Source organism: Hermetia illucens, chromosome 3, assembly GCF_905115235.1.
Source record: "Hermetia illucens chromosome 3, iHerIll2.2.curated.20191125, whole genome shotgun sequence".
NCBI classification, from domain to species: domain Eukaryota; kingdom Metazoa; phylum Arthropoda; class Insecta; order Diptera; family Stratiomyidae; genus Hermetia; species Hermetia illucens.
The window spans coordinates 98195350-98214114 of record NC_051851.1 but is presented as its reverse complement, the minus strand read 5'-3'; the positions used below and the strand labels follow the sequence as shown (position 1 = coordinate 98214114).

Below are 18765 nucleotides of genomic sequence, written 5' to 3'. Positions count from 1 at the left end.
TAACATTGAAGTGCTACGATTGTATCACTAATTGTCCTTTGTTAGCCGCTGAAGATACATTCATTTAGAACTACATTTAAGCCCCTGAACCTTTAGGGTAAGATGGTCGATCAAAGCCGTAACATGGGTTCCGGAGTCACCTTTCTATAACCGATAAAATAACAATAGTTGTGCACCTGGTTAGAAATGTCATGTTCGGCATTAAGAAAGCATTACTTTTTAAAAACTTTTATGGTAAAGGACGGACGATGGGCCAAAAGACCACCTCGTTCTTGTACGAGATTCATATTTTTTGTGAATTAAAGTCCCTGGTGATGATAGTTGACCGAAGTCACCCATTACACCTACAAAGGAGAAATAACGGCAATAGCCAAAGCTGTCTAGTACCCGGAAAATGAAGCAGCATCCACTGACCTCAATAATGACCTTAGGAGCAGTATCGTTGATATGGTCACAAATATATTTGACTTCAGTCGTAAAGATATCCACAAATAAATTTGATGATGATTGTAAGCTGCCAATGGAACGGGAGATTGCTGCTTACCAAGCAATGCAGCCATCTTAGGCAATGTGAGCAAGCGTAAAAGCTTATCACTAGCGGAGTTTACAGATAGAAAAGAAAAGATCTCAAGAAGTACAGATGGGAACTGCTCTAAGTGCAGCAGTTTTACCAAGGACGCAGCTATGTACATCAATTTTCATTCTGCCGAGACAAAGGGGGAAGTGATGATGATGATTTGAACAACCAGAATACTAACAGGCTCCTGTCAACGGAAGACCACGGTCGAATTTTACCGCCAGCAAGCATGGGAGAATCGGTCCGAGTAACTAATTGGCTTAGGGCCCATATTTTCTAAACGGAATAATCGGGATAGGTGAACTGAATGCCAAGATGGGTTTTGATTATCATGCTCGGAAATGTAATAGTAGACATGAGCTTAGTAAACATAATAACAGATTACACATTTCTGCAAAGGGCTGCTACAAACGTTGGCGTTCTTTTTAAATGACACATCAACGAAAAATCCAAAATTTTCGGCAGCACCGTTCGCCTTACCATCCTCTCTGGTTTTGAGTGTTGGGCGAATATAAAAAACAATGAACATCGTAGAGCTGACGGCCTTGACGATTTTCCTGCGGAACTAGTCCGCACTGCTCCTGCATTGTCTGCTGAGTTGCTACTTCCACTTTATCGTAAATCGTGAGAATCTAAGATCTTTCTCAATAAGTGGAAAAAGGGAATGATCGTTAAGATTCCGGATTCATCCAATATGTGGGGGCGTGCCAATTCTTCGTAATAATTGTCTTATACAATAGGAGCTTTTACTCTACACTCTTTCTGCTATTTAGTTTCGGTTGACCGTCTGTGAGGAGAATCACTTCCTTGCCTACTCCTCTCATGTCTGAATAACCTATAGATGCAGCATGGATTGCATTGCATTCAGCATTATCTTCGCCTGGGCGACGATGTCTTGTCGAAAAAATTTCAAAATTTCTCTGGTTTTCTACGATATCTCGGGAACTCGATACTATAGTGTCAAAATTATTACATTTCTTCAACTGAATATTTTGTAATGAGGACACGGTGGGGCTGCTCAAATTTAACGTTACACCTATCATCACTTCTAGCTGAGAAGACATAATCTGATTCCTACTGCTAATGAAAACATAGTTTTCCCTTTCCAGCCTCCTTTTCTAACTTTGCTTTTTAGTTAATAATATATTTAACAGCAAAAACTAACAATAAACTGTGCTTCTTGAGGTTCTTGCTTAACTTATCTTGTGCATTGGATAGCAAACTGCTGAAGCATTATCCAACTCTATCAAAGTAAGACTTACAGGAGAGTAGCGTCTATAGACATTTACGTCTCTTTTCTTAGCTGATACAGAAGTGTCCCATTCAATCTGACAAGGTTCGGCAGCCAAACGTCTATACCAGGCTATTCTTCTAACCATACATAATTTCAAAGGTTCCTGTGGGATCCATTTTGGAAATGGTCTGGGAATGCAAATGCTGAGTGACTCTTTAAATGTTCAGGTCGTATAAACTTTATTTTTTCCGTTTCAGTTAATACCCATCTTAATTTCTAGCATTTGGCGCTCGCAGTAATGTGCGTACAGACTCCTTATTATCAAAAATAATCTCATTTTGTCAAGGTTTCTAATACGGACCCCCGAAAAACTCCGAGCCTTTGGGAAACCACCCCGCCAGTGGCGTCAACATCTACAGCGCTTTTTCGAAAAAAAACTGATCATGGAAAAAATACAATAGTACACATGCGGAGATTAAGAAATTAGCAGGCCTTCCATGTCGTTCATTCAATGGGCCAAAAAGATTACATTCTAAAAGTCGTAGTACATATTGAAAAGGGAAAGAATTGCTAATGAAATAAAACTAAACAAAAAGAGACTCACACTCTCAAAATCTAAACACAAATTGTAACTTAAGAGGAATAATCAATTGAAATTAAAAATCGAATTCCTGAGAATAACTTGCGACCTAACATCCCGACTCCATAGCGAATATCACCCATAATACATCTACATCCAGCCTGTTGATATCGGGGATACAGCAAGCAAAGACAAGGAAGTGGTTAGAGCGCAAGGCTATCGTACGGAAGGTTGCGGTTCAAATCTCACTAGTGGCAGTAGATACCAATCGACTCAGCTGTGAATGAGTACTTGAGTCAAATCAGGGTAATAATCTCGGACGAGCGCAATGCTGACCACATTGCCTCCTACAGGGTACTGTAATCCTGTAGTGTACCATTACGGTATTGAATGAAGTGCTCTAAAAATCTTTACGGTCCTGATCCAATTAAATTTTGCGCCAACGATTATTATTATTATTAAAGACAAAAAAGAAAGCCAGTTGTTGCAACTGGTAACCACGGAAGAAACAGAAATTCCACTACAGGGAGCTATTCATATTGTCAGCAAGAATAGGAGGGTAGTGCGATCGAAGAGCAGAACGGAAATGACGAGGCTAATTATTAGGCGATGGCTAATGAATACAATCACAAATGCTTGGACAACCAATAAAACTCGCACCCCTTTGCCCCAGGAAAATGTTGTTAAGGAGAGTGCTTGAAGGCACTGGAAAAAGCGGCCTACAAATTACGATCGCACTTCCAGAGGAACTATAGCATTTAGAATCTATTATCATAACGATGCCACCGCAAACCATTGGGCCACTTTGGGGCAGCTCGAAAGTCAATGAACGTGATGAGCCTCTTCTCGATTTGATTATTAGTACCAAACTATAAGTCTGTAACAAATCAAGTACACTAACTTTTTGCTTTCCAATTGTGCAGGGTAGGAGTTGGTCCTTGATGTTCTCTTTACTATTGATTATGAGACTTTCAAGGTGAAAACCTGAAGAGTGTCCATTCAAATATTTTTCTCAGATGATGGTCAGATCCTCTTTAGTTTCAACCTCGTGGTAGAGGTCCTCCAACTTCAGAAAAGATCCTAGGAATATCCACTTAGGTAAGTTTGTTTAGGTTATTAAAATCTAGCTCTGTGAGTTGAAGCTACCGAAAGGCATCAGCCCCTCGAATAGGGACTGACCTCACGCCGAAGACTTTCGCTATCGAAAACCATCAACAACGGGAGCAACGGTCCTCAGAATGCCCCCTTTCTCCAAGCGAGCGAGAGTTCCAGCGATATAAGCCGAGTGGTGAGACTCTGGAGAGTATTTGCCTCCCACTTGCGGTAATGTGCTTTTGTACTCTGGATATCCAAGTGGTAGCAGATGTGAATCCGGTGTCGGGTTGCTTCTTACAGTTAGGAGTTGTCTTTTGGATGTGCATAAGGAGGGACACGCTGAAATCGGTCTCGAAAGGGATCACCATGTGATGGTCGCTTACCTTCGCTTGCTTGTCGCGTCCGCCACTTCTCACAGGGCTGGAGAGATGAGACCCTTAAATTCAATCGGACCGCAGATATACTGAGTAACCCGTCTGAGAATATCAATAAGGACTACGCCGCCGTCAAAAATACTTTTTTTTATGTTGCTGCGCAAGTCGCTGGCCATGTCTCCAGGGAGCGGCATAATATTTGGTTCACTGAGGAATGGTGGAAGCGGATCGATGAACAAAAGGGTTCGGAAGGTTCAACGTAGTGTATGCCGTGACAAAAAAAGTTTTATTGCACTGGCCATAGATGCGGAAGATGTCGCAGAAGGCAATAATTTTCGAAGTGTATACCGCATCATGGAACAGATTTTATGTGGTTGCAAATCTTTTAACCGTCCACTGAAAGACGTTAAGGGGAATCCCAGACTTTTCACAGAGAGTGGAAGATGATCGTTAAAATTGCAAAGAAGGATACCTGCTTTCAGTTTGATAATTGGAACGGTATCTACGTGCCTCCTACATCAAAGAATATCTCGAAAGTTTGATCGACAAAGAGTTGGTTTCCGCTCTGGATCCTCCTGCAATGATCACATCAACACCCTATGGACAACTTTGCAACTGTGTGGGGTTTAGATCTTAGCTTCACCGATCCATCGTGGATTTCCAGATAGCTTTCGACAGCGTGAACAGAGAGTGTATCTGTCGTGCTTCACGCAGGAGGGACAGACAAACTAAAAGCTATTGATAATAGTGATAGCGACATATGGTACAAAATGTCACGGCAATGTCACGTGCTGCATTTCAGAGTAATTTTGGATCTTGTTATCGGTGACGCTCTTATGCTGTCTTGTCCGGAAGAAGCGGAGGAGTTCAATGAACTATGGCAAAGTGAGGCAAGCAAGAGGTCATCGCATCCCCCTCATTTGCATTAATGGGCAGAGTATCGAAGGCGATCAATTTGTATATCTAGGAAGGCTGCTTTCTACCGATGGTGGCACCGAACTGGATGTCGCTCGCGGCATTAATAGCGCTATATCTTTCGCTGCCTTGTCTAAAATCTGAAAATGCTTCTATCTCAACACCAAACTCAAGTTGAGACTGTCCTGTGCTAGTATTCTTCCTATATTGCTATATGGGAGTAGCCCATCGCAAGTGTCCCACGAATTGGTGAACGCCTGTCAGTAACGTATAATTTTTCCAAAAATCCTATCCGAACCATTTGCACTATAGAAGGCGTTAAAGGTCGAAACTTTAAAGAAAGTCGACTAGAGTCATCTGTAAGACTGAAGATTCTGGCGAACGGACAGTGGATAGTACCGGAACAGAATTTTCTCAAGAGAATTTCGGGATACTTGTTCAGATGCGCTTTCCCGCAGACGAGAGTGACTGTGGACACGAACCTCGTTTGGAAGTTATACAGTCCCAGTCGCCAGCAAACAATGTATCGGGGATCTCAAACAAAGATATCAACTGGGCAATAAGCGACTCGTCAGCATATATATAAATCCATCATGCTAAGAGGCAGCAGGACAAGATTGTTCCGGGGATAGTTGAGATCTATTAGTTTTATTGTGCTCAGGAACGTACCACACACCTAGAGAAACTCGCTGGTAGTTTTTTTACAGAAGGCGGGCCAGTGCACAGTTTTAGACTAATAAGTCACTTTTGTATTGAAACCCACCTGATGAGCGCATTATGCCCCACTTAAGAGATATTGGCAACAATATCAAACTGAAATCCAAGCTAGTCAGTCAATGCATCAACGAACTGGATAGTCTAGGTGGTTTGCCTAAGTAGAAATAAAGCGAACCAACCACCGGCGCTCCATTCGCTCCATAGGGACGACCATCAATAGCGAAAGTATTGGTGAAAATATTACTAATATTTCTAATTAGGCTGTTAAGTTTAGTTATTGCCGATATTCCGGGTTCAGATTTTATTTTCGAACATTTCGAAATCACAACAAGCCAAGTCAGAAAGTGCTCACGGGAGGCGAACCATGTCTGACTTAGTCGAGTTCCGGATAGATGAAGACAACGCGGTGCAGTGATGAAATCGGCGAGGCCAATGCAATTCTGTCTGTGAAAGCGAAAACGGCCCCGTCCCGTGGCAGGCGGAAAAAGAAATCTGTTTAGGTACACTTAAAAGCCCTTTATTTAATATTTTTTTGATGATATATATCTTAACTCCATCTGCTTTTCGTTACTTTGTAGTTAGTGTAAAAATGTTTTAAATCCTACTAGACATTAAAAAATGATAAAATTTTCTTTAAATATATATTTACTATCAAGGATTTTGCTTGTTTCTTCCTTCGATTTGTTTATACGTTACATATTTCTTTTATTAGCAATTAATTTCGTCATAAAATTTCCTAAATGACATGTATATGGTACGAATTTCGAAATCAATTTCAAAACATTTATACATGAAGGAAAGCCACAGTTCAGCTGGCTCCGAGAATTTCAAATAAACAAGAAGCGAAAATTCTATTCAACTTAACACATACGGAACTATCAATAGATTTACTTACTTTATCGTACTATTTAAATGGTATTGAATATGTTCTGAATTAGTTTGAATTGTTACATGCTATCGCCTATGTTACATTATTTTGGATTCCTGATTCCATCATTTACAACTCCTTGCGTACGCATCCGGATCGAGGGGCGGCGCTCCGGCGTATCGTACTGCCGCGAGGAGTTAGTCGCTACTGCCATAGGCTCGTCCATGCCTCCCGTGCCGACGCCGCTGCCCACCACCCCAGCTCCGCCCGAATTAGCTACCGCTGCCGCGTGCCCTCCCACTATCAGGCTCTGTTTGTTCGCAGCGTTGCTAACCTCCGTCTCATCCTGCTGCTGCTGCTGCGTCGCCGAGTTCCGTGGCCCGCCGAACTTAAGTAAATTCCAGTCGAATACATAGTCATACGTAAATCCTAGTCTGTGGAACAGATTTCTGAAAAGCTTACGAAGGTAGTTATAGTCAGGACGTTGCTCGAAATGCATTTGGCGGCAGTAGCTCAGATAGTTGCCGAACTCGCTCGGGAACCCCTTGCACAGGGTCAGGATCGGCGTGGAGAGCTTCTTTTCCGAGATCCGCTCGTACTTTTGCCGTTTGTTGGCCGCTTTAAGGCCTTGCCATGGTAAGGTACCCAGATTGAAGTACATTAAAACATAACCTAAGGACTCTAAGTCATCACGTCGCGACTGCTCAATTCCCAAGTGGGTGTTTATGGAAGCGTAACGGGCTGTGCCTGTCAAGTTCTTGTTTTCTCTGTAGGGAATATGTCTGTGGGTCCGTCCGTCTCGGTACTTTTTCGCCAAGCCAAAGTCTATTATGTAAACCAAGTTGCCCTTCTTCCCCAGCCCCATCAGGAAGTTGTCAGGCTTTATATCTCGATGTATAAAGTCCCTAGAGTGTATGAAGTCGATGCGCGTAATCATCTGGTCAGCTAACAGTAAAACGGTTTTTAGGGAGAAGCGTCGCGAGCAGAAATTGAAGAGATCCTCCAGCGAGGGTCCGAGTAACTCCATTACCATAACGTTGTAGTCTCCTTCCGAGCCGCACCAGATGATCCTCGGGATCCCGATGCCGCCCTGCATCATCTTGTAGAACTTGCTCTCGATGTGCAGCTGTGGGTGTTTCGTCCTGATGCACTCTAATTTTATGGCCACCTCCTCGCCTGTGTTTATTGTTGTTCCCAAGTAGATGTCTCCGAAAGAGCCCGAGCCGATCTTCCGACCCAAGCGGTACTTGTTGCCCACTCGCAGTTCCATGTCGAAAGGTCACGCAGCTAACTACTTTCGATGACTTGCTCGTCGGACCAATTTCCTACAACTCCGACCACAGGACCGACTTTTCCGCGAAGTCGTAACAATCCTCTTAGAACGATCACGTACACGCGTTCAACTTCAACTGTTTATAAATCCACACCCGCCTTTAATGCTCCCATTTCTTCTGCCAGTTCCTTATGTCCGACTTATCCGCTGCTCTAAAAGCACTTCCCCCGTTCGAGAAAACGTGACGAAAAAACAGCTTGTCGAATTCCGTCGTAGGTTTTTATTGTTCTCGCGTAAAAGTGGCAAGCGTCCGTGGATAACGGCAGACTGATGAAAACCATGGAGTACGTGGGGGAAATGCACAAGTCCCAGTATCGTGGCGCGGACACGGACACCACCAGTTTACAGTACTTTTCAATCGCCCGTCTTGTCACAAAAACATCAAATTTACTTTCAACCTGAAACAATAGCAGGGTTTGAATCTAGCACTCCGATAACTCCAGCACTCGGCCACCTTCTCTATTTTGCTCGATAAATTAACCTGAACGAACACACGGTCTGCAGGAACGAGTTGATAATTTCCTTCAATTTCTATTCGCCATTTTGACAAAAAGAATCATTTGACACTCCATTCTGCACTCAGTTTCATTTATTGCCACTACAAACACACGAAAAAGGCCGCGAACACGCGGCGCTCACGCAAACGCCGCCACTGCCCCCTGAGCAGAAAGTACTGCCAACAGTAAGTGCGGAGATATTTAAAATGGTGAAGTGAATCAGGTAAAACGACAATGAATTTGGTTCGCAACGCAGCAGCAGTTTATTTAAATCGGACTTTTCGGCTTAATGCGAAATGCAAGCTACTATACGAAGGGAGATGCACCTACTGCAATTACCCATATTTCTGTGTTTGAACAATAAGCATCGTTTTCCTTATTCTTATTTTAATGTGAAATATGATAGAGGTTGCATTCCGCATACTACTTTATTCCGCTGTTGAGGGACAATGTATGATATGGTAGTATTTCTCCTCATGAAACGCCCAAAACTGCCTTGTCGGAACATTTTTGAAAATTGGGGAATGTACGTTTTGAAGCAACTTTAAGTTTGAAACCATCAACAACCCCATAATCATGATTCCCATATTTCGTGGCACCTATGCAATCTTATGTTTGAGTTAAGCCTATTTTATTACATATTTTTCGTTGCGATTTTCAACTGTACTGTCAAATTTGTAAAGTTATAAGCTTGAGTTTCTATCGATTTGAATAACGTAGTTAAAGTCTAGAATTCAACGTTATTAAAATCGATCCAAAGGCTGTCTGCCTGCAACATCTGATCTACTCGGAAACGGCTGAAAAATCGCCCGAAATTTGGTGAGAATGCGCAGTCTGTGAAACTGTTTACATACACTGTGACCTTAAAGGGAGGACCTCTTATATGCGACTCAGAATATGGTCATGTGGGGTATCAAATGAAACGGTTCAATTAGTACCTTAGTATATCATGTGAAATATAAGGGAGTGAGAGCTTAAAATGTGTTCTGCAAAAAGTGAAGTTCTCAGAAAATTCGAATTTGAAATAAATTTAACAATGATGGATCTATGGACTCAGATAATGGCATATTACTGTACTTTAGAAACTTATCTGAAAACCCCTTAAATCCATTCTAGAAGTACAAAATTTGGCGTACAGGTACTACAAAGGTCATAATAGTTAAAAGCATGAAGCAAGTTCAAAGAGTAGCGGCGTAAAAAACGTATCCGGTTCATCATCCCTAAAATTTACTGAAACAACGAGGCCGCCAGTTTTTGACTATGATGTAACGTTCCAGAATGTAAAACGAAACGGAAAAATGTGAAAATTAAAGTTTATAACTAATCAATAAATAACATAATTCCTGTGTCGTACCTTACTTTCGATATGTGACCAATAAAATAATGAATTTGAAGGGTAAACGTTGAATTCTCAAGTCTATCCCCGTTTATAGAGGGGAAGGGAAGGGCCTCTCTCCTTTAAACCCGACAAAAACTTGTGGCAGTCACCCCCTTAGAAAGGGATGGTCCTTTAGTGAGGTTTTGACACCATCACTATAAAATTTGAATAATGAACCTTACTCCTTTAAGCCGTTGCCCATTTGAAGCAGCATAAATTTTTAAGGAGGGCAAACCCTACCGTTTTGATATGAAAATAGTCCAAATTGAGGGCGTCATAATTTCTTAAGAGGTGCCCACCATTATCCCATTATTAATGGGATTAGTTAATTAATTCTACATATATTCCCCCCCCCCCCTCACTGAGTCGGATTAAATTTTTAAACTATAATAATAATCGTTGGCGCAACAATCCATATTGGATCAAGGCCTTGAAGTGTGTTAGAGCACTTCATTCACGACCGTAACGGTACATCACAGTACACTGTGGGAGGCAATGTGATCAGCATTGCGCTCGCCCGAGATTATTACCCTGATTTGACTCAGGTACTCATTCACAGCTGAGTCGACTGGTGTCCGACATCCAATCACGATAACAAATTCCTCTGCCCCCAGCGAGATTTGAACCTCGACCTTCCGCTACGACAGCCCAGCGCTCTAACCACTTGAGCCATCCGGACTAAACATGATAAAAAAAAAAGTCAAGCGACGACGGCTTTACGGTTTCTTACAGGGCAGAGGCAAATCGTCAGACGCTGCCTCACCTCTGCCCTGGGAGCAGCGTGACCGTAGCGGCTCGCGGATGTTGAATGCTCCTTTATGTAATTCGTAGAACACGACATGCCTACGAATTATATTGAGCGCAAATCCGCCTTATTGACCAGAGCTTGGCCAGAGCTGAAATATTCGTTTTGAGAATGAAGGGGGTCCTAAGTCCGCATCAACTTAATGCAGGACCGGACCAAATGGTCTTGGTCCGGTCCTGCATTAAGTTGATGCGGACTTAGGACCCCCTTCATTCTCAAAACAAATGGTCTTGGTCCGGTCCTGCATTAAGTTGATGCGGACTTAGGACCCCCTTCATTCTCAAAACGAATATAACATGATGATATTAAAAAACTCCTAATTTGAAAGTTCATAACTTTTTTAGGGGTGTTGAAAATTCCACTTTTACCATATAATCCGTCCCCAGCACAATTCATTGCTACTAAAACGATGGGACGAGCCCATATTCTCCCCTCGCCATTGGACAAATTTCTTTCAATACCTATCATAAGCTATAAAATTGTGTGGCCCCATTTATCACTGCCAGCGCTTAGGTTTTGTTTTCATAATCCCAGGCATCCTTTCCAGAGTAGATAACATTTTTGTGGGCCTTCGATGTCCAAATGTCACCTTTTAATTTGGGTCTAAAATATTTGGATTTATTTCTAAGTATTTAAAGTCACGTCATAAGAAAATAATAATCACTTTCGTGATTTAAGGGTTGTCTCCACAGCATTGGCGTTCCAAATTGTAGACAACGTTTTTCTTCTGGAGCCCAGCGTATACGACATTCACAAAAAGGATGAGGAACCCACTTCTTATCTTGACTGCTCACTGAAAATTGTAATTGTTGTAAAATAATATAGATATACTGTTTTAATATAAATAGGTAGAGGTAGGCAAAACATCACTTTAATAGTAGTATTACAAAGCAATATCACAAACATTATCTTTCATTGCCCTAACCGAACCAATGATGTTACATCATCAACATCAAATATTAACACTAGGTAGCCGATATTACCAAATATTACTTATTGCTAAATTGATTTGCCCTGCATTACATTCATAGCATAAGTTGTACCGCAATCCAAATAGGTATCAATGAAGAATGAATGAATACTTCTTGCAAGAGGTATTAAGTCGTGCATATTTATCTTTTAAATGCAAAGAACAGGGAATCATGATTTTTGTGAACGACCATTACTTCACTCAGTCTAGTACACACAAAATCGAAATAATTCCAGCCGAGTGGAAAGATTTACAACCAATATTCGGCATCGGCACTCCACAGTCGCTTCAGTCACTTATACTAGGAAATCTTACGTAGGCCAACGCCATACACACATCAATGAGTAGCCGACATTCATTACCAAGCGATAACATTTCAAATCAATCAGTTACAAATTAGTAAAGCCAAGAATCTGCATCTTCATATTCACATGCATCCGAAATAACTTTTTAGTCCGAAGACAACCAACCCAAACCCAGCCAAAAGAACATAATATATACATAATAAAATAAAATTGTATTTTGGAGTAAGCTACTGGCCTATCGATCAAAAGAACAGGCAATCATAACTACAATAGATTCGCAAGCGATAATCGAGGTGTGCATCGACCGTGATGTTTTATACTTTGATATTACATTGCAAAACAATACCTATCACAATAGTATTATCACCCTCACTTTGGCAATGCGGTGATGGTAGGTAATGTGGTGATGTTAGGTAGTCCAGTGATGTTAGATAACGCGGTGATGTTGTAATATTTGGGTTGCGGTCGGTGATGGTAATGTGATATTACACTTTAAGAATATTATCATTTTTGTATAATTACATACATCACATAGCCATCTCTAAATTCCAGTATCGACTAAACACCCAACCAGAACGTTCACATACGTAACAATGATTATAATTTGCTTTACACGCTCTACACTTTAGTTCACAAAACCGCAAGAAAATGCAATATAGAATTCAAGTTTTGAATGCGAATTGGTTAAACAACAGTTAATCCCATATCTAAACATGTAAGGGGATTCAAAGTTCCCACCTTTCCACTAAATTTCGTATCAATAGGAGCAACCGTTCCTGAAAAAATGGATGTGACAGGCACACAGATAGACGAATGGACAGAAAGACAATAAACCGAGTTTAATAAGGTTTTGTTTCATACTAAACCTTGAAAAAAGTGACGTGATACAATTTTAACAAATACCGCCTTTCATTAGTAGGAGTTAGTCTTCGTCTTTTTCTTTAACCTTTGTTCCGTTCACATGCGGGGTCGGCTCGTCGTGATCAGTTTCGCCATCTGGATGCAATAGTGAAGCTTCTAAATCCCCATCTGGCGCTTCAAGCCACCGTTGTTTCACCCGACCTTGGGTCTCTTTCCACCGACTTCAATGTTTAGACCAGAGAAGATTCTGGTTAGTGCAAATTATGTGACCATACCATCTAAGACGCTTCTCTCGCAATTTTTCTAAGATCGGTGGAACCCCATATCGGTCGCGGATATCTTCATTTCGGATGTGATCAAAGCATGTTATGCCACTAGTCTAACGCAACATCTTTGTCGTCATTACCGGAAGACGTTGTTCATTGTCTTTTATAGTCCGCCAACACTCAGAACAATAAAGGGCGACAGGGCAGACGACACTGCGGTAAGTTTAAATTTGAGAAGTTCATTGATACGTTGATTACAAAGAACACCGGTTATGGAACGCCACTTTATCCAGATTACGCGAATGCGTGAAGCAATTTCACAACGCAGTTCTCCATTGCCTGATAACATTAACCCAAGATACTGAAATCGTTCAGTTTTGGCCAAGTCACTGCCATTGACAGTGATTGTGCCTGTATCATGGGGATCGGTCGTTGAAAATTCAGTTGTATTCAGATTTAATCTGAGACCGTGTTGCATTCCATTTTTGGACAAGTTGTTCGAGATCATTTTTGCTATTAGACGCTAGGAAGACATCTTTGCATCAAGCAATGTATAGCGTGCTAGAATTTAGACGTCATTTGAGTGTCCATAACAAGAACAAAGAGGGGTGGTGAGAGGGCGCTTCCTTAATGAACATCAACAGAGACACGAAACGGCTTTGATACACCCACCACACTTCCAACTTTACTTTTTGGTCTTAACAGATGGTGTTCTACCTTCCTTAATAACGCGATTCAAGAATTCATTGAGCTACAGTGTTGGGTCCCAGCTCTTCGCTTTCCAAAGCTCAGATGCGATGTCGTCGACTTCAGTTACGCTGACATGAACGTCCTAAGGGTTTAACATACCTGCCGTGTAGGTTAATACCACGGTTCTTTTCGGACGCGGATTGGTTTCGAGACCACAATCAAAGCCCCGGCATTACTGGCACAGCGGTACTGATTTATACTGAATACAGGCTCAGTATTCATACCAGTGGATGCGAAGCCTATTTAACATCCGAGTTGTGCAGCGCAACTCCACACTTGAGCTTACAAGGAGCTCTGCCCGCGATGTAGGCATAACCACGACCACCATGAAACTCCCACAATTGGGTCAAAAGCAAATGACGGGAGCGCGTTGAGTGTGTGGGCTAGCAAAATAGACAAGTTTACAGCCATTTTCAACATGTTCCCGTTTTTTCTCGCAGCTTTTGGCACTAGACCATCGGGAGACCAATGCGTCTTTTCCGAAGGGCTGTTGCGAGTTCCTCGGCCTTTCCATACCTTGTACGACATGTTTGAACATGATTTTCGTGTCAATCGGTACTGCCGTTTCTGAGACAAGTGCGCGTGACAAACAGACAAATCGAAGCACTTTAATAATGAAAATAAACTAAAATATATTAAGTAAAAATGAACATTAACTTCTGAAGAATCGCTGCAGTTGTCTTCCCCGGGATCATCCTAAAGATTTTGATATTATAAATAAAAAACATGGACCATGGAGCAGGAGCAGGATCTGAATAAGCAATTTGTGCCCTTTAGCAGCAAATAACTCTTTGCGGACCTTCTGGATTTTTTACAACCACTTTGTCACGTATAACCCTTAAAATTGGAAAATAACAGCACCCGAACAATAAACATTATAAAATGACCAAAATTCGATAGAGACCCTGGAAAATCAGATTCCAATAACAGTAAAAGGTGGGCTAAAACTCCCGTTTACTGGGATGTACATGAAAACATTGAGGCGCAGACAAAAACATTGTAGCCATCCTCCGTATCTAAATCAGACCTCAACGCTTCAATATTATTCACGTTTAATCGAGAATCCTGCCTGCCTGCCAGTTGTTTGCATTCTCCGTTGGTCAATATTGTGTAAAAACATCTCCATACCTTACTGTTTTTTGAAATTCCAGACAAGTTCAGACCCAACGATTGATCTTATACTCAACGAAACTTAACGGAACATTGCAAACTGTCAGTTCACTGTTCTCCGAGAGATTTGCAATTCTCTTATACACTTGCCACTGAAAGCAAATGCCAAAATTCGTCAGCTGTTTCCAAACTCAGTCATTCTAGTGAATTGATAGCTTTGTTTTGCTTCCCGCACTGACTCTTGGCTGTGTATACATAACAACTGTGCAGTTTTCGTATGGGCGCTGTTTAGAGATAAGCGGTAATAATTTTGATTATCGATAACCGAGGAATGTTTAGATTAAAACATGGCGACTCTACAAAAACCTAGGACCAAAGTGAGTCACAAATGAAGTTCTGCTGCGTTGTTACTTTAATGTTTACATTGATTTCAGAAAAAGAAAACCAAGACGCAGTTACCTGTAACCCAAGATGAAATTCTGGATAATGAGCGCATCTTATCCAAAGCAATATCGTCGCTAGATCTAGTCGCCCGTTCACCCAAAGAGCAAATTGAACAGGACGGCCGCGCGGAAAGTTCCCCTATCGATTGTGAAATTTCTAGTTCGGATGAAAAAAATACTGTGGAAGTTGGCAGCGCACCCCCAAAAAGTGTTTCCGAAAAACCTGTTGAGCGGATTAATTCGAAAGAAGGAAACACTGATATAAAGATGGACCCTGTGGAACGATCATGTTGCCATGTGGAACCGCTGCAGAGTAGCTCTACTTCTGCTCGAAATACCGAGGTCACCACGCCGAAGTCCGCTCACCAGCCGCTCATGGTCAGGGATTTGGAAGAAGCTTACTACTGCCCAGAAATCGAACGAATGAAATTGTTTGAGGAGCGACTTTTGAATGACTCCTTAGAGGAGAATTTCAAGGGTCACGATCTGTACCTTCTGCTGAACACATACATGGAGCTTAGGACAGAAATCGCTGTGATTCTGAATGACATAAAAAATTCGAAAGGAGCTGAAATGAGGGAAGCTGAGCACATTTGGATCAAAGAGTCGAGAAGAGCCGAGGCGCAGGGAACATGTGGAGATGGAAAAGTGGTGAAATCGGCGGTGATATACGAGTAAATACATATTTTGTCCGGAAATGTGACTACCGACTTAGCTAATATATTTTTAATTTGCAGGGTCCTGTGTGTTGACACTAACCAACTGGAAAATACGTCGGTACTTTTAGCAGATTTTCAGAAGCTGCTCTGCGAGAGATACATACTGAATGTGTTCAAAGCAAAACAAATTAAGGCGGAGGTAAGTGTACTATCTTTGCAATTTTCCGATTTAGCAGAACAGAGGGCCAAAATAAATTTATGACAATCCAATTCATTTAAAGGCTGGCACAGGCACATTACTGGAGACAGTACGTAGAAATAAAACAGAATAGAACAAAAAAGGGGGATATATGTTGTCCTTGCTGAGTAGGCAATGCTTGGAAGGATTGTTGGAGTGTGTTTTGTATTCTTGCGTATTGTTCGGTAGATAGGTACACATTAAACAATTATACGTTTACGAGGTCTGGTTGATGAGATCGTGGCCTAATGTGAAAAAAGTATGGTTCCAAGTAATCCCCCTCAAATGTAGTACATTTTTCACATAGTGAATATAATGCATTTATATTTCCGAGTTATCACAATCTCGGCAGATGCCGGATTTTACCTAATACTAGCACTAAGTGCTAAGCATTTATGCTCGGGCGATCCTACCTACTTATAATAAAAACTAAAGGGGCACTGGTGGTGGTGGCCGGTGGTAGGTTAATGGGAGAATCCGTCGAGAGCACCCTGCAACATCGAACACGTATGCAGAATGGTGTCGGCATGAACCAGACTATGCGAAAGTCCCAGGAAATCAAGGGAAGCCGTGAGAAATTTAGGTACAATACCTGTAGCTGACAATATTATGGGAACTACAACGTCAAATTTCTTTGATTCCCTGAGCCAATGGCTCATAGTTCACCTTCTTCTCCACGTATTTCCGTTCAATGTTGCTATTATTGGGGATAGCAACATCAATAATATTGCCGGAGCGACCTGCCTTGTCAACTAACAGTAAGTCAGGCTTGTTATGTGGAGTATGGCGATCAGTCAGAACGCCGGTCGCAATACATGCTGTAAGCAGAACTATCAAGTACTACTTGCGGCTCATATGGGTAAACTGGACATGTTCCCGTGATCAGCCCATGCTGGTATGCAAGGTTTTGATGGATAACCTTACATACAGCATTATGCCTGGTGATGTATTGCACCGGTGCCATAACTGTACAGCCAGAAATGAGATAGTCCAAAGCCTCCAACGCCGAACCACACATTCTGCACCGGTCGTTCTCCACCCGTTCTTTCATGATGAGTTTTTTATAAGCGGCAACCACGCCGTCCTGAATGGCACACATGAACCCCTCAATCTCAGCAAAGAGCTCCCCAGCACACAGCCATCTGTTCGACAAATGGCTGCTAAAGACAATTCACGTGTTTATCGTGCATTACCTTCGACTTCCATTCATCGATCCGCTCTTGGTCCGACTTCACCCCACTCAAAGGATTGAAAGATCGATCCTTCAAGCTAAGTGGAGTCAGTCCACAGTCTGCCTTACAGACAGCCGCATGCAAGAGACTCATCTGCTCTTTACTGTAAAAATAGGCGCGCAGCGAGTCGACTTGGCGATGATGTTGTGCCGCCACGTCAACCACGCCCCTACCTCCGATGTCATGAGCCAGATTCATCGGCTCCATGGCACACTTTGGATGATGCATTCGGAATTTGAACATAGTTGTCCGTATCCGCCGCTGGACGTTTTCCAGATCGGTCTTCGTCCACGGCAATATTCCGAATGCATAAGCCACTGAAGGGATAGCGAATATATTCAAAGCGCTTATTTTATTTTTCCCCGAGAGATGCGATTTCAGCATCAGCTTTACATGTCGCAGGAATTCGGACAGCAAAGTATCCTTCAGATCACCAACTCGAACATGGGTTCCTTGCAGAATTCCTAGGTACTTGTAGAAGTCTGTCTTGGTAATAGCTTCGATGTGGAGGTCACCAATGCTATGTCCGGGATGCAGCTCGTGATGACCTTCGCGTATGGCTCGGATTCGACACTTGTCTAATCAAAATTCCATCCGAATATCACCGCTGAACATGTCTATTATTCGCAACAGAGGGGGTTCAGTACCATACAAAACCAAAGGGGACTCAACGAATCCCCCTAAAAGATGCCCCTCCGTATACGGATGGGCTCTGAGGTATTAGCACCCTCAGATGTATCACTGATAAGGTGGTATGCCACCAAAAATTTTATTAGTTTCGGATCAATGCGATACAGATGTAGGATATCGATTAGTCAGTATGCGGAACGCTATCAAAAGCCTTGGCATAATCGAAATAGCAACTAAAGACTTTCGTCTCTAGTTGCTTGTCCTACAACTACCGAGTTGATAATGAGTTGCTCTTTGCAACCCCTCGACCCAACTCGGCAGCCCTTCTGCTCCTGGGACAAAATGTTGTTGGTCTCGAGTTGCGCATTGATCCTTCCACTAATAATGGACGTGATGAATTTGTAGAGGGTTGGCAAGCAAGTAATCGGTCTTGTGTCTGCGGGGTCCTGCACCGCGTCCTTCTTAGGGATAAGGTAGGTAATCCCCGCAGTGAGGAAGCGTGGAAACTCCTCCAGCTGACGCATGATCTCATTTATACTGCGTGCCAACCGACTGTGTACGCTGGTAAATTTCTTATACCAGAAATTCTGCACCCGATCCAGACCAGGGCCCCTCCAGTTCTTCGAGCTGTTTATGGCTCGTCGAAATTCCTCTTCGGTAACATCCGGAAAATTCATGCCAGTACGCCTGGCGGGTGCTTTCAGCGGTGATCCACTCAGTATGCTCAGCATACTGGGCGGGTACCCCCCAAAGTTAATCCCAATATTCTTTCGCTTCCGTTACCGAAAACTGAACTGTCTGGACGCTCTGTTGGGATTCATTGAGAGATCTGAACAAACTCCGCTGGTTCCTCGCGTTTGTTGCATTCTGGACACGTCTGGAATGACTTTCGTCATACCGTCGTAACCGACTGCATATGACAGAAAGT

General features: G+C 42.4%; 2 protein-coding genes across 3 annotated transcripts in view; one reads left to right on the top strand and one right to left on the bottom strand.

Moving 5' to 3' along the window:
- Positions 1–5993: 5993 nt before the first annotated feature.
- LOC119652834 (discs overgrown protein kinase) lies at positions 5994–8308 on the bottom strand. Its single transcript, XM_038057168.1, has 2 exons — positions 8148–8308; positions 5994–8091 (listed from the first exon to the last, which is right to left on the bottom strand). The coding sequence occupies exon 2, from the start codon at positions 7628–7630 to the stop codon at positions 6464–6466; it is 1167 nt and encodes a 388-aa protein (XP_037913096.1). The 5' UTR covers positions 7631–8091; positions 8148–8308; the 3' UTR covers positions 5994–6463.
- A 6486-nt stretch (positions 8309–14794) lies between these two features.
- The window catches only part of LOC119652830 (ectopic P granules protein 5 homolog), a 60723-nt gene continuing 56752 nt past the window's right edge, over positions 14795–18765 (top strand). For both annotated transcript variants that reach the window (XM_038057159.1, XM_038057158.1), the window contains exons 1-3: positions 14795–15012; positions 15070–15752; positions 15816–15936. In XM_038057159.1, coding sequence (XP_037913087.1) covers positions 14983–15012; positions 15070–15752; positions 15816–15936 — 834 coding nt within the window. In that variant the 5' untranslated portion in view covers positions 14795–14982. The remainder of the gene's footprint in view (positions 15013–15069; positions 15753–15815; positions 15937–18765) is intronic.

Excerpts from the sequence above, each read along its gene's own strand:
- LOC119652834 (XM_038057168.1), bottom strand. The coding sequence starts at position 7,630 with ATGGAACTGCGAGTGGGCAACAAGTACCGCTTGGGTCGGAAGATCGGC.